This window comes from Arvicanthis niloticus, chromosome 1 (genome assembly GCF_011762505.2).
Source record: "Arvicanthis niloticus isolate mArvNil1 chromosome 1, mArvNil1.pat.X, whole genome shotgun sequence".
In the NCBI taxonomy this organism is placed as follows: domain Eukaryota; kingdom Metazoa; phylum Chordata; class Mammalia; order Rodentia; family Muridae; genus Arvicanthis; species Arvicanthis niloticus.
The window spans coordinates 73,225,719-73,240,507 of record NC_047658.1 but is presented as its reverse complement, the minus strand read 5'-3'; the positions used below and the strand labels follow the sequence as shown (position 1 = coordinate 73,240,507).

The window sequence follows — 14,789 nt, the reverse complement described above, 5'->3', positions numbered from 1 at the left end:
TATGCATTCATCAACACAAGATACTTTCAAGTTTTCTACCTTTGTAAACTAATCTCTCTCTCTCTCTCTCTTTTCTCTCCACTCCTCTCCCCTCCCTTCCCCTCCTTTCCCCTCCCCTTCCCTCCCCTTCCCTCCGCTCCCCTCTCCTCCCCTCCCCTTCCCTCTTTTCCTCTCCTCTCTTCTGCTTTTGGTGATATGACTGGTTTGGGGGGGGGGGGGCTGTAGTTGGTGGCCTACTCTTTTAATATTTTCTTTGAAGAAAGAGTTGTATTAACCCCTGGCGAATCTGTCTGTTCTTTGCACTGTAGATGATGGGATTGAGCATCGGTGGTACCAGAAGATAGATGTTGGCCAGGAGCAGGCGGACAGCAGGTGCAGCATGCTTCATGAAGCGATGCACCAGAGCCACGCTGATCATAGGCACATAGTACACAAGAACTGCACACATATGTGACACACAAGTGTTGAGAGCTTTCCTTTGTCCCTCCCCAGAGGTAATGTTTAGTACCGTGTACAAGATCAGCACATAAGAGACAACAATGAGCAGTGAGTCCAGCCCAAAAGTAGAAGTCACGATGCAGAGCCCCAAAATGCTGTTGGGACGAGTGTCCCCACAGGGCAGCTGGATTAGGTCTGAGTGCAGACAATAGGAATGGGAGAGCACGTTGTGGCCGCAGAAAGGCAGACGCTTTAGGAGAAAAGGCAGGGGAAACATGAGCAACAGACTCTTCAGGCCAAGTATAACACTGGTACCAGCAATACGGGGCAGAGTCAGGATGGTGGTATAGCGGAGTGGGTTGTAGATGGCAACAAAGCGATCCACAGACATGGCTAGAAGAACTCCTGACTCCATGATGGAAAATGAATGTATGGAGAACATCTGCAAAAGGCAAGCTTCAAAGCAGATTTTGTTGGCACCAAGAAGAAAGATGCTGAGCACAGTGGGCAGGGTTGAAGCAGAGACACCAAGCTCGGAGAAGGCCAGCATAGCCAGGAACAAGAACATCGGCTGGTGCAGAGAACTGTTTTTCCTGATCACAGCCAGAATGAGGGTGTTGCCCACAATGCCCATGATATATGTGAAACAGAATGGGAAGACCAGCCAGGAGTACCATGCTTCCAGACCAGGGAAACCAGTCAGCAGAAAATATTTTGGAGTGAATTGACTGCTGTTGAACATTTTTCAGTGCTTGATATCTGGGGACTTTGGTTTGCCAGGGCCACGTATGTAACCTGACATAAAACACAGCCTATTGTAGATGAAAAGAGACCAGATTTATCTATCTATCTATCTATCTATCTATCTATCTATCTATCTATCTATCTTTTCTTCTTCCTTTCTTCCTTTCTTCTTCCTTCCTTTCTTTTTTTTTTTGTCTGTTATGGCCTACCAATTCATATCTCACCTACATTGTGGCCAACTCAATGTGACCATCAGTGCAATATAAAATGTGTCATGATTTGCAAGCATGTGTGTATATAGAAGACAATATGTCAAGAGACTATACTAATAACAAGTCAAATTAATTTCTCCTATTGATCTTATGGTGTTTAACTTTCAAGAATGTATTGTTCCCCTTTCTCTAGAGAAAGAAGGCAATCATACAGAAAGACTAAAATTAATTAAACTAATTGAGTAGGCATTCTGTAAATTTCCGCAAAAGTATACTTATATTTAATTTCTAGTGGTGGATAGAGATAAGAATTAGAAGAACAATGACTTTAATTATACATAGAACTGTGCAAGCGACAAATACTCCTAAATCTCATTTCTACCACTTAAAGAACAGTCAAAGCAACTTTGAGAATACAGAATTATTTGCCTTTACTTTCAAAAACCATCTCTAGGATGGGCTCAGCTCTTCATCAGTACCTGTTGTAGCATCCCTTTGTGCTTTACACAGAGAGGGAGGCAAATACAGAATGAGTCTATGCATCAGAGGTTGATGGGAAGGAGCAGTTTACTCACTGGAATTTTTATGTGTGCTGACAAGTATTGCGTTCTTTCAGAAAATTCCTCCACCATTGGTAGTCTACACACTGGGCTGTGAGGATAACTGTGTGAGTGGGGTGGTGGGCAGGACTATAGATCTTTTAGAGTACGCATCTGAATCAACTCAGCAGAAATGAAGACAAAATATTAATGTGTGTTTGTGACACCCACGAAGCCCTCCCTGAGGAGGCAGTAGATCCAATTATCTCATCAAAGAGACAAACACCTCTCAAGAAGAGAGAAAGTGACTCTGTTTGCTAATATATGAGAAAACATCCTCTACTCAGCATGAAAGTGAGATCTCACTTGCTGAGATATGAAGGAACTTTTGCTGCTGAGGACAGGGTGTCCCCTCTGTCATCAGATGAACATGTATGCATATATCTGAAGCCCTTCTGGAAATAATGAAGCTTGGCATGCTGGGAAATTGTTACGCGCACCTCTTCTGTGTCCCCTTCGCCCGCAAATAAGGACACGGAGGCAGTAATCGGGTATCACTACAGATGAGGCTTTACTTCTTGTAACAGCAAAAGCGGAAAAGACGGAAGAAACCGGAAGAGGCTCCTTAAATACACCCTAGAGTGACGTATTCACTTCTGAATGGCTGTTCGCTCACCACCCAATATTATGCCTCGGGATTGGCAGTGACTAAGGCACTCCTATCTGCCTAGCAACTGCGCAGATAATTGTTTACATCTGGAGAAGACACGCGGCCAGCGCCATCTTGGAAATGCAAATGTGTAGCCACTGAAACAGCGGCTCACTACAGGAAATGTCCTGGAAAGAGGCTGAGGCATTGACTTGTGGGTGACTTGATTCCAGGCGTCTGCTTTCTAGAAGGTGAAAGTTTTGAGCTTGATCCTTAAAATCTGTTAATGGAGATCATTATGTTAATAAGGCAGACTGTGGGGAGTAGGTCTAGTAATATTTATGAAACTTTGAATTGGCGTTGTCACCAACCCCAGAAAGTGATATTGGCCACTGTAGAAGATAATAGTTCTCTAGGCAGATGCCTAAATTACCCCTCATGAATAAAGGTCAGAAATGGATCAGGAGCATCTTGATAGAAGTATTCTGATACTCAACATTCTGTCTCTTTTAAATTAGTATTACAGGATATAGATTTCCTTCCCACTCCTACTTTTCAGCCTCACTTCTTCATAGTGTTAGCCTAAATTTCTACCTGCTTATAATGTTTAAGGACATCATACATTTTCCGTAATTTCCTTTTCTTGTTTGGTGTACATGAGTCAGTTCTTGTATGCCTATTTATGGCTTTGAGACTTCATATCTTGCATTGTAAATTTTAGAACATTATACCTAAGACTGGGACTGCAGGTTACTTGAGTGTGGAAGCTTAGCTCATCTTGGTTTTCTCTGGCTCACAGATATAAAGCACAGGTAAGTATAATTTCTAGCCAGTGGGTTTTCTTGAACCTTGTCTAAGGTAATACAAATGGAATTAATAATTTTCAACAAATTTACTGTGTGAGTGGGGTGATGAGCAAGAATAAAGATCTTTTAGAGTACATTGGAGAAGCAAGAATAGCATTTCTATCATCGATACAGATGAGATGTGGTATTTAATTTTCAAGTAAGTATTATTCTTTAAGGACTCTTTCTCACTTGTTCTGTGTACCATCTATATTTTTTCAAGTTAAGCAATTTTATGGTTGCCCTCAATTGTCCATACTGAAGATATTAACTTTGTATTTTTAACTGAGACTTAACATTATTGATATTTTTTCAAAAGTCTGGTATGATTATGAGCAGTGATTTCCCCTTACACTTTGTGCTAGTTTTCATTTCATTAAGGATCTCCTCATTTGTATGCATTCAACAGCAGCAGCAGCAAAAAAAAAAAAAAGTTGTTGAATGTGAAATTAGTAACTCAGAACAGACAAAGTTCTGGATTCCACCTGCCCCAAGGAAAGAAACCAGAAGAAAATAAACTCACTGATTCTGCAGGTGGAGGGAGGGAAACACGTTATAGAATCCAGCTGAAGCGTGGGTTGCTCATTGAACTGTTGCAGAGGTGCTCCCTCTAGGAACATCAGTACAAAGGAAAGTAACACTTCTACATATCTAAATGGTTTGGTGGAATGAAAATTAGTGATCTCTGAGCACAACCCATCAATTTGAATTATTAAGTAAATATGAGTTATAATTTTGTTCCAAATTTCAAGATGAAGAAAAAAATGTTTTTTTTTTTTTTTTTTTTTTTTTTTTTTTTTTTTTAATCTCATGTGTATCCTCTGAGTTAAAAAACATCCTCTTTGAAGCGCTGCCTCATGCTTTAGCCTAGGCTTGAGATGAACTCATGGAAGTCTTATTTCCTAGACCAAGTACTGGTGCTACAGGTGTGAGGCACCCACTGGCTATGCACTTCATAATGTCTTTAAAAAGCTACTGTGCAGGGTCAACTGCTGTGAATCTTGTCTACATCGTGACAGGATTACCTAAGCTTGCCTTTCTTACACATCGCTGCTGTTTTATTGATACTTAACATTCCTCCCTCCTTCTCCCTTTCTCCTTCCACACACGTCTCCTTTCCTTTCCATTTTGTTCTACACTGTCGTAGATTAATTTTACTTGTTGGGCTAAGTACTTTTGAGATAAGCATAACCTGCTATTCCATATGTCTTTGTGCAATATGTAGCCTCCAGATTTGTGGTTTATCAGCTTTAAGAACTGAGAGAGATCTGGGTTAGAGACACCTTGAGTCCCCTCTGTCATTTTGAGACCACCTACTACACACCAGCATCTGTCACAAAGGGATAAAGTATCCTTCATGATATGGAGAATGGAGAAATAAAATGTATACTAGGTATGAGGGGCAACTCAGAACAAAAATTACAGGTTCAGGCTTACCTGTAGATTCCCCATGCTACTGATGCCACAGATAGAATTTCCAGGGTAATACTAGCCCCTCTTGTGTGAGAATACTCACTTACAGTGTGGTTAGCCTAGCCCGGTGTTTAGCACACTAATAGGAGGCCCTCTGGCCCTTCTATTTATTATGACCCAGGAATCACACCTTTCTTTCACCCCATCTTCTTGGTTAATCTCCCTAGTGATATAGTCTAACCAGCCTTTGAAGATTGTCCTACCACTGTGCCTACAGTAATAATTAGGCCAAGAGAAGAGCGTCTCAGGGGTATTGTCTAGGGTTTAAAGTATGAGAAAGTAAGAACAAGATGTGTGTGTGTGTGTGTGTGGTTTTACAAGAACATGCAAGTGTGTAAATTTATGTAAACACAAATTAAAATACATATACATGTGCACAAATGTTTGTGTATACAAAATACTAATGCTTATGTAAAATTTTATTGGAAGTTTGCATAAATTTATGATCATGTATACCATATTTTATCATATATTTAAATGTATCAATTGAATATGGTCATGATTTTATATGTGCATGCATGCACTACATTTCTTTACATATGTATATATTTATAGAATATAAAGTATTTATTTAAATATTTAGTATGAATAATATTTAAATATTAATATTATAGTTTTTCCTAAATATTCTAATGCTGATTTCTTCTCCATTCTATTATAAAATCTTAAACCCACTAGACATAGTAATTTATATGTCCTGTGGGCACAAACATGTTACCTTGTGCTAAACCAGTTAAGTATGATCTATAAAGCTGTTTGGACTTGTAGCTTAAAGGCAGACCTAGGCCCTTTTACCTAGATTAGGTCCTTAGGACATGCCAAGGTCATACAAGCACCTACAGGCCTAACATATTTTATGATTAATTCTCACTGTTGTTTGGTTTTTTTTTTTTTTTTTTTTTTTTTTTTTTTGCCATTTCCCCCTGTTGTGAATGCTTCTAAGGGTGTGGAATCCTCATTAGGAACTATATCATCAAGCCTTCTTCTGGGTCAGTCAAACACTGATTGCATCTTACTTAAAGCACTGATAAATATTAAAATATTTAAAAAATCTCTGAGAAATTAGATGACTACATAAAATTGAGATAACATAATATTTGTAGATTTGAAGGACAGAGTTACTGTCGAGTCTTAGAAACTTCACTGAATAATCTCTCAAACAACAGGCAGTTCTGGGCCATTAGCAAGTAGGTAGTGAATTAAAACATGTGAACACATCAGGAGAACAGATAGTTGAGTAGATAAATAAACAGCTGCTCTTTTTGATTCACATCTGGATTATAAATTAAAGAGATAAGGAGAACCCAAGGGTTTAGGTCTAATTTAGATGGTAGGCAAATGTATAGAATGGGCAGAAAAAACCAGCAAAACAAACGAGAGGCATTGTTGCGCAAAATCTGAAGCAGGGAAGAGTTGGAAATGGGAATCATGGGTAAACTACAATATTTGAAGATTTACTGAATGCTGAAACTAGCCAGACTTAGCCGCCGTTTCTCCCACAGCAGGGAGACAAAAGCGATGAGAGGAGACTAAGTAATTCACCCTGAGTGGACAAGGAGGGGTCAAGGTGTATTCTCTGAAGACTGTAGTGACAGATGTGACCAGAAGGGGGCAGCAGAGGTCTGCCTGTCAGAGCTGGCTTGCCAGATGTTTACAGCTACAGTAAAAGTTGGAGACTAGTAGCTGGCTTGTTTACTGGTCCTCTGAGTTACGCTGTTAGCTTCCAGAGTGAGGAGACAGTGTGTTCTATATTTTCTTTACACACACACACGTACATGCACACGCACACACATATATATGTATATATATATACATATATATGCAGAAATATATATAAATGCAATCTGCTAAGTCTATTTTTGTTGTTTATGTTTCTAATCTGACCAGTTTGCACAAGACAACCAATAAGGGCTCATCTTGGAAAAAGTTAACTCTCTTCCTCCTAGCCGTATCAGTTGTCAGTTGTTCTTTGTGTAGGAGTGGGTCGTCTTGGAATTTCCTCTTTCCATGTTAACAGTCCTATTGATGTTGCCATTGTTCTGATCTTATCTACACAGCCATTTCAAGGAGAGACTAAACTAGAAAATTTATATTCTCAATGATTATCAAGACGCCTGAGACAGTTTTAAGCTGAGTTAGCAGAGATGTGTTACCAATTTACTTAGTGTAGAGCTATCCAGTTTATGGACTTTCTGGTGGCCAAAAGAAGGTAGATATTTGATAGGCATACTTCTGGCAACAACCCAATCCAGTCTCATTATGGAGATCTCTGAGAGACCATGCTGTCCACTGTTGGAAGCCACATGGTTATTTGTCAGAGAGGAAATCTGTTATCTGCCTGCTATTATAAATAGACAATCTTCTGCCTAAAACAGAAGTAATGTTAAAAAATGGTCAGCAAATGGTCTAGATAACAAAGGAGGTGACAGAGTTGTCACAAAATCTTTGGGGTCCTGATACCATAGATAACAAGGTTCATCAAAGAAGAGATGACTAGGATGCAGTGCCCTTGATGGTGTACCAGGGGCAAGGTAAGGTACCCTAAGCTGTGTATCATGAACAGGGGCAATGCAGGCATACAGAAGCAAAGCACAGCCTGTATGTGAGAGGCACAGGTCTTGAGGCCCTCAATTTATGATCAAATGACTTTGGACACTAGGTCAGAGTATGAATAAAAAAGAAGTGAACTGAACTCTAAAGGTGCATTAGTTAAGAGTGTGTTCTACTCTGCAGTGGACCTGGGCTTGATTTCTTAACACCCACATGATGGCTCACAACCACCTACAATTCTAGCTCCAGGGAATTAGATTTATCTTCTGACCTCTGTGGGCTTCTTCACACACGTGGTACATATATGTACACTCAAGCACACACATTTATAGGTATCATTAAAATAGATGATAGATGTGTATGCTTACTTTGTGACAATTACTCAGCTTATATTTCTTCTGTAGTGTTGCTGCTTATACATTTCCCTTCTTTATCAAGAACATTTCACCCATGATCACGTGAGAAGCTATAATTAAACTGGGGTCACACAAAATGAGCGCGTGACAGAAAGCCAGAGATTTGTTGGAGAAAGGGTTTCAGTGTGAGAGGGGTAAGATGAAAATGGGGACTAGGAGATGAAAAGACTAAAATTGCTTGTATCCACACATGGAATTGTCAACCATTAAAAATTAAGGAATTGTGCAGCTTTATGAAAAACATAGTTAATTCCAAGGAGCCGAAGAAGCAGTGATCTACTTAGAAGGACACTATTTCCATGATTAATCCTCAACCTTGTGCTCTTAGTCTTTCTGTTCCCTCTCCTACTAAGGTTCCCTAGCCCTGTGGGAAAAGCTGTGATATGTAAATCTCATTTAAGGCTAAACACTCCAGTCTCTTATTCTCTGTATTTTGACCTGTTGAGGTCTCTGTATTACCACTATCTATGTCAGGAAGGAGCTTCTCTCATGAGGGCAAAGAGATGCAACGACCTACAGATATAGCAGTAAGTTATTAGGACTCATTTTAACACTGTGTCCAAAGAGAATATTGGGAGGACTGACAGCTAGTAAAAATGTTAGTTGATCAAAATGAAATGTGTAAGTCACTAGTTTAACTTCCATATCATTCTAGTAATTTATTGGTAATAACAGAAAGTAGAATTAAATTTGTGAAGGAATAGCCCAAGTCACATTAGAGTGCAAACACTGTGTAAAAACTGTCACTTAGATATTTCAGAAAGCGATGTGTACATATTTGTATGTACATATGTCAATTCTTCTCATCAACTTTAATATTGTGATCAGTTCATGACAACCATACTACCATAAGTTCAGACACTTCTGTGCTGAAAGGATTCTGGAAAGGATCTTTGACTCACTCCTCAACCTCAGTTACCACAGTCCATCCCCAAAGTGTTACTGAATCTTACCCAGTGAAATCACCTTGACAATGGCCCTGCGGATCTGTTGAGTCTTGATGCTGTAGATAACAGGGTTCATCACGGGTGGAAAAAGCACAGACACTGTGCCCATGAGGATGTGCACCAGGGGTGAGGTGTGCTGTCCAAATCTGTGCACAATAGACAGGCCCAGAACAGGAACATAAAAACAGAGCACAGCTAGGATGTGGGAGACACACGTGTTGAGGGCCTTGAGCCTTTCCCCTGCAGAGGCAATGTTCAGCACAGTGCGGAGGATGACAGCATAGGAGAGTAGAATGAAAAGGACATCTGAGCCCATGGCCAGCATGATGATACACAGTCCATAGAGTCTGTTGAAGCGTGTGTCAGAGCAGGCCAGGCGAATCATGTCCTGATGGAGACAATAGGCATGGGAGAGAGCACCAGGGTGACAGTAGTCAAATGTCAATAGGTGTAGTGAGGGTGCGGCTGTAATAGCTGCGCTCCGCATACCCAGTACCACACCTATCAATGCCACACGAGGCCCAGTCAGCACAGACGCATAGCGCAGTGGAAATCGGATTGCCACCAGACGGTCCAGAGCCATAGCAAATAGCACTGCTGATTCCATGAAGGAGAAAGAGTGGAGGAAGTGCTGCTGGAGCACACAGGGCACCAGACCCACCATCCGGGCATCAAACCATAACACCCCCAGCACAGAAGGCAGAGTTGACATGCACAGGCCCAAGTCCGTCACAGCCAAGATGGCCAGGAAATAATACATGGGCTGGTGGAGGGAAGGCTTAGTTCGAACCAGATGCAAGATAGTGGCATTACCTAGGATGGCTACAAAGTACCCCATAAATATGGGCAATGAAATCCAATGATGAGCCCACTCCAGGCCTGGGAAGCCAGTTAGTAGAAATATAGTGTAGCTGAGGTTGGCACTTGGTAGAATAGATACCTTCATTTTCAAGAGCCTGATGCAGTCTGGGGAAGAAGGCATGCAGTCAAAACGTATGACAATAAGGATAAGCCCTCCCAGCATCACAGGTAAAATCTCCCACTGAGTGTTTTGTCTGGTCTCCATTACACTCAAAGGATATGCCCTTTTCCTATTTACCCATCATTTTTTCTTGTTACCATGTAACATGCAGCTTCACTTAGTGACATTAAACATGAATGAATTTTTCCCTGCCCTTGACAAAATGAATACATGATCACCTCAAATGTCTTTAAACAAACAAAAAACAAAACCAGGGATAGCTGTGTGTCTAAATTCCTTTCTCAAATGGTCTTTGTCTGGCCTTACTTTTTTTTCTTTTTCTGTACAATAAGTTATTTTTAACTTTTTTGAACAAATTGTCGACCACTGTGAAGGTTTTCTACTTTCATCTCCCGATTTTTATCTTCTGGTTATTAGACACTTTACACATTGTCTATGTGGACAAAAGATGAGCTGTGCTCTTCTTTCCAAATCCAGGTCTTTTCAAGAAACTCCAGGCTCTCCCTGCCTAGAATCCAGGTTCAAATATTCCAGTGTCTCTGGGCATTCTTTCCCTCAGAGAGCTGTATATGTTGTATTTACTCACTCTGGGTCTTTAAAGACACATAGTCACCGTTTACTGAGATTTCTAGTTATTTATAAGTAACAGACTGCCTAAGTAATCTTTGAGGATAAAGACTTTCTAACTGCCAACTAGAAATTAGTCACTACTTTATCTTAACATGTAATTTCAGACTCATAGGCACACTAGATATCTTCTACCTTTTTGATTTTTCTCATTAAAAATTACAGTACAATTGAAAATGAAAAAAAAAAGATAGTAAAGGAAAGCTTACAGTTTAAGTCAGGAAAAATTAGGTTGAGAGATGAATTGACAAATGAGATTGAAGAAAGGGTTAAGGTACAGTCAGAGTAAGACTTGTGAAAGTTGAGGGACACACTGGTGTGGCCTTTATAAGAATATGCAAAGTTAGATGCTATGATGATGTAATGGTCAAAGAAACAGGGGAGGTTAGGTGTCCAAGTAGGCAAAATAATGCAAGTGGACCAGCACTGAAATGATGCTGAGGAAGATACAAGAGAACAGGAGACTGATTGTCAGAGGAAAGGGAAGTTGTGAAACTTTGAGGGAGAAACTGAGGAGCAGAGAATGCTGGAGACATAGGGAAGAGAGGGAAAGGACAATGGCTTGAAAGGTGGGAATCAGAATGTCAGAGAAATACATAGTGCAAGATTTGTGGTAGGAATTAATGACATAGAGATGTAGAAAGAGAGCTTGTATAGATGGAAGGCTTTAGAAGAATCAAGAAAGTCCCGGGACCAAGAACAGGTGGGAAAAGACAGAGGAGAAACAGGGAGAGACACAGAGGGATGTGAGAAGGGGAAAAGGTTGAAAAACAGCAGAGAAGGGAGGTGGAAAGGAAGACAAGCAGCAGAGGGTTGGCATTGTGAGGAGCCTGGAGGTCAGTACCCAAGAGAGGGAGGAATCAACATCCTCATCCCAGTAAACACAACAGCCAAGAAGTGGTGCAGTTCTCCAGCACAGATGGTATGATGTGATGGCTGAGGGCACTGGCTCTGGGATTAGACCTCCATTCCAACCATAGCTGCCTCATCTTTTAGTCCTGCGCTTAGGCATAGCATCACTCAGTCTCAATTTCTTCATCTGGAAAGTTGAAACAACTACACAGTTTTCCAGATTACTAAGTCATTTACATGCAGTTTTAAGGTGACATATACTCAATATATGTGGATTATTGGGTGCAATTTCCAATATTATATTCTTATTAAAAATTATTTCATGATACTTTTCCCTTACAAGCTGAGCATGGCTCTTCATGTCTACAGGAGGAAAATTCAGTGCATAGTCTGACAGTGGTGAGTGGACATATCATATTTGAAAGCCCGACACTCTTAAGCATGATTTTGGACAAGCCATCTACATGGTTTCTTTCAATGATGGATAATTTTCATCTATGTCTTATCTGTCTTACAGGAAAATAATGTGACTTATTGAACTTTGAAAAGACTTGGTCTAAAAGGTTGGAAGCTATGTTAGTCAGGGGCACACTTATGGAGATTACAATTTCTTGTCTGAAAAAAACCGTAACCATTCCACTATAAAGTACAACCCAGTACTTTATATAAAGTAGCAAGCCCAGATTTCTCTTCCTAATAGAGCATGGAGCAAGGGCAGAACAATGACCCAGTCACAGACTGGCTATCCATTGTTCTGGGAGCTTTCCTATCTTAGAACTTTCTAAGTAGTTCTGCTGGATATGAGATATCACAGAAGGTCCTGTGTAGGCTTCCTCTACCATAATCCAAATGGTCTCCAGCAACTCACGATTTTGTACAGCTTCGTTCTAGGCCCGTCAGCTTTTCCCTCTCCTGTATCAGCCTCTTCTGGCTGATTCAGGCTAATGTATTGTGGACTGCACTGAGATCTATAAGGCCCTGGTGTTTCTCCTTTGGGCCTTGGGGACCCCTGAGAATTCTGCTTAGATTAATGCAGATCTTGCAAACACAAGACAACATTGAGCGTCTTTCCAAAACAGCCTGGGTGCCTCAGTTATCTTCAGTGGAAATGTAGCAGTGGCCTGGAAGTAACACAGGCAATGCTTCAGTGAACCAAGTGGTCCTTAACTCTCTTCTCACACAGCTACCATCTTGTTTAGACGACACTGTGTTTTACCTTCAGTTTTCCCCCCTTTCTTTTCTCTAGCGTATCCCTTGAGATCTCCCTGGTGACCATATAATTGCTCACACTCCTGAATTCAGGAAATAGCTAACGATTACAAGTCTGCTCAGATATTTGGACACCAAAATCAGTAAGAAAGAATCCATGTCTTTGAGAAAACAGGAAGTGGATGTAAAGAACCTGTGTGACAGTTAAACGAGATGTGCAAAGGTCCTGAGTCATCACTAAGTGATACATAAAGTTATGTGATTATCAATTGCTTGAACAATTATATTTTACCAATGCAGTGTTGCCCTCAAAAGCCTCAGGAACTCAAATGGTATTAAACAAGATGAGGGATGGCACAGACTATTTACAACAAAGAATCATTTGCAGGGATAAACATATTTATAATAAATTTTGTTTGCTTGTATTTTTAAAGTACTATGATATAAAAGCACACATTTCTGCCATCATATAGAACAATGTCATATTTTGTTATTTGGGAAGTTTTTTTTGCCTCTTGGCCCCAGTTGATTAATCTGTAGATTACTGACTATTTAACAGCACTTATCTAGTAAGGTTACTGTCTAGTTTAAATGATCTGTAGCACACTGAGGCTTTATAATGATTCCTAGGTTACATTATGTGTTTAAAATAGCTTCTAGCCTCAGTAATGCTCCATACCTGTAACTCCTGCTCTCAGGAAGCTGAAAGAGGAAGATTATGGGTTCCAGGCAGGACTGGGATACAGTTCTGTTTCCAAATTAAAGGTACTATGGGAGAAATATTTGTATTATCCATTCAACTTTCTAGGGAATCTAATATTGCTCTAAAGTGAATCTATTATAAACCTGTCATTTTTCTTTTGTTGTTTGTTCTTTTTTCTTTCACTTTTGGATACAAAATCAAAACATTCATAATACACAGATACATTAAGATTAAGGGTTAAAAGATGAAATTTCTTTCACTAAGACAGTAGATCCTGAAATGAAAGATCTTATTTGAAATGCTCTAGGAAAAGCAGTCACGTTACATTTTATTTCATTTCTGGAATCTTAGATTTTCTTTTTCTGAGACAGCTGGACATGGTGTTATCTGTCTGGAATTCAAGTCAGCACTGGAGAAAAAGAAACAGGAGAATTGAGAGTACAAGGTAACTCTGGGCTTCACTGCAAGTTTGAGACCAGTCTAAGCCACATGAAATCCTGTCTGAGAAGTCTAATAAGCAAATAAATAAATGCAGAAAAGAGAAATGAATGGAAAGATTTTTTTCTCTCTAGAAATATGAATTTCTCATTTGAGGAAAAATGTCTACCTAATTCTCAGGTGACATTGAAAATAAGTGCATTAATACACATTGTCATTATTCATGCTTAGTAAATGGCAATATGCACTGTCACTTTTCATGCTTAGTAAGTGCTAATACACACTATTGTTGTCATCATCACCAAAGCAGTCATGTAGGATGTTGAGTTTTTGTAAATTACCTATTTTAGGCAATGCAACTGAGTCATGATATTTGGAAAAGTTGACCTGTGATAAATATAATGAAACATATGAATAAGACTAAGTGTAATTGTGCTCTTTATAATAGGTATAAATGTTTTGAAAAACCTATGCCTTCTGATTTTTCTGTTCATAAAGCTTTTCTCTCCTTTTTGTTTGTTCATAAAACTTTTTCCTTTTTTCTTTTCAGTGAGAGTTTGGTTATGTAGCCAAGGTGGGTGGGTCTTGAATTCAAGTATAATTTCTGGGGTTTCCAACATGTACCCCATGTTTGGCTTTACATTATCATGTGTAAAATAGTTTCCTAGATATTAAACTTTATTTTAATAATCACCATTTTTATTAAACACATTGACTCATAACTTTTGAAGTATGTTTGGCTTGGATATTTTATGTGCTGTACTTTTTATTATGAACAGCACAAATAACTTTTTGTGGTAACTTGCTAAGTGTTCAGGCTGTTTATGAAAGACCTAAAGTTCAGAATAAAACATGCATGTAAAGAGTATCTTCCATTAAAGCTGCAGGGAGTGTAAACAATTAGAGTTACTACACAAATATGAAGCTGCATATATATACACACATGTATACATAACACATACATAGGTATAAACAGAAAAACATAATCTATATACACATGCATGTAAACACCCCCTCCCACATATACACACAAGATCATCCAGAACCTAAAAGATCAGGATCTAGGATATGACTCTTGGGAAGGCTTGTGCAATGTTTGATGTCTCTGTATCAACAAAGCATTTTCTTTAGTGACTGTGTCTCTTTTGCTATCATTGACACTTAT

The 14,789-nt window shown here is 39.5% G+C and overlaps 2 protein-coding genes across 2 annotated transcripts; both read right to left on the bottom strand.

The window, feature by feature from the left end:
* Positions 1-241: 241 nt before the first annotated feature.
* On the bottom strand, positions 242-2,847 carry LOC117696103 (olfactory receptor 51I2-like). The gene has a single exon (XM_034486698.2). It carries the CDS (start codon positions 1,178-1,180, stop codon positions 242-244), a length of 939 nt encoding a protein of 312 aa, XP_034342589.1. The 5' UTR covers positions 1,181-2,847.
* A 5,669-nt stretch (positions 2,848-8,516) lies between these two features.
* Positions 8,517-12,206, bottom strand: LOC117702783 (olfactory receptor 51L1-like). The gene is made up of 2 exons (XM_034493956.2): positions 12,143-12,206; positions 8,517-9,779 (listed from the first exon to the last, which is right to left on the bottom strand). Exon 2 carries the CDS (start codon positions 9,757-9,759, stop codon positions 8,806-8,808), a length of 954 nt encoding a protein of 317 aa, XP_034349847.1. The 5' UTR covers positions 9,760-9,779; positions 12,143-12,206; the 3' UTR covers positions 8,517-8,805.
* Between the last annotated feature and the right edge of the window lie 2,583 nt (positions 12,207-14,789).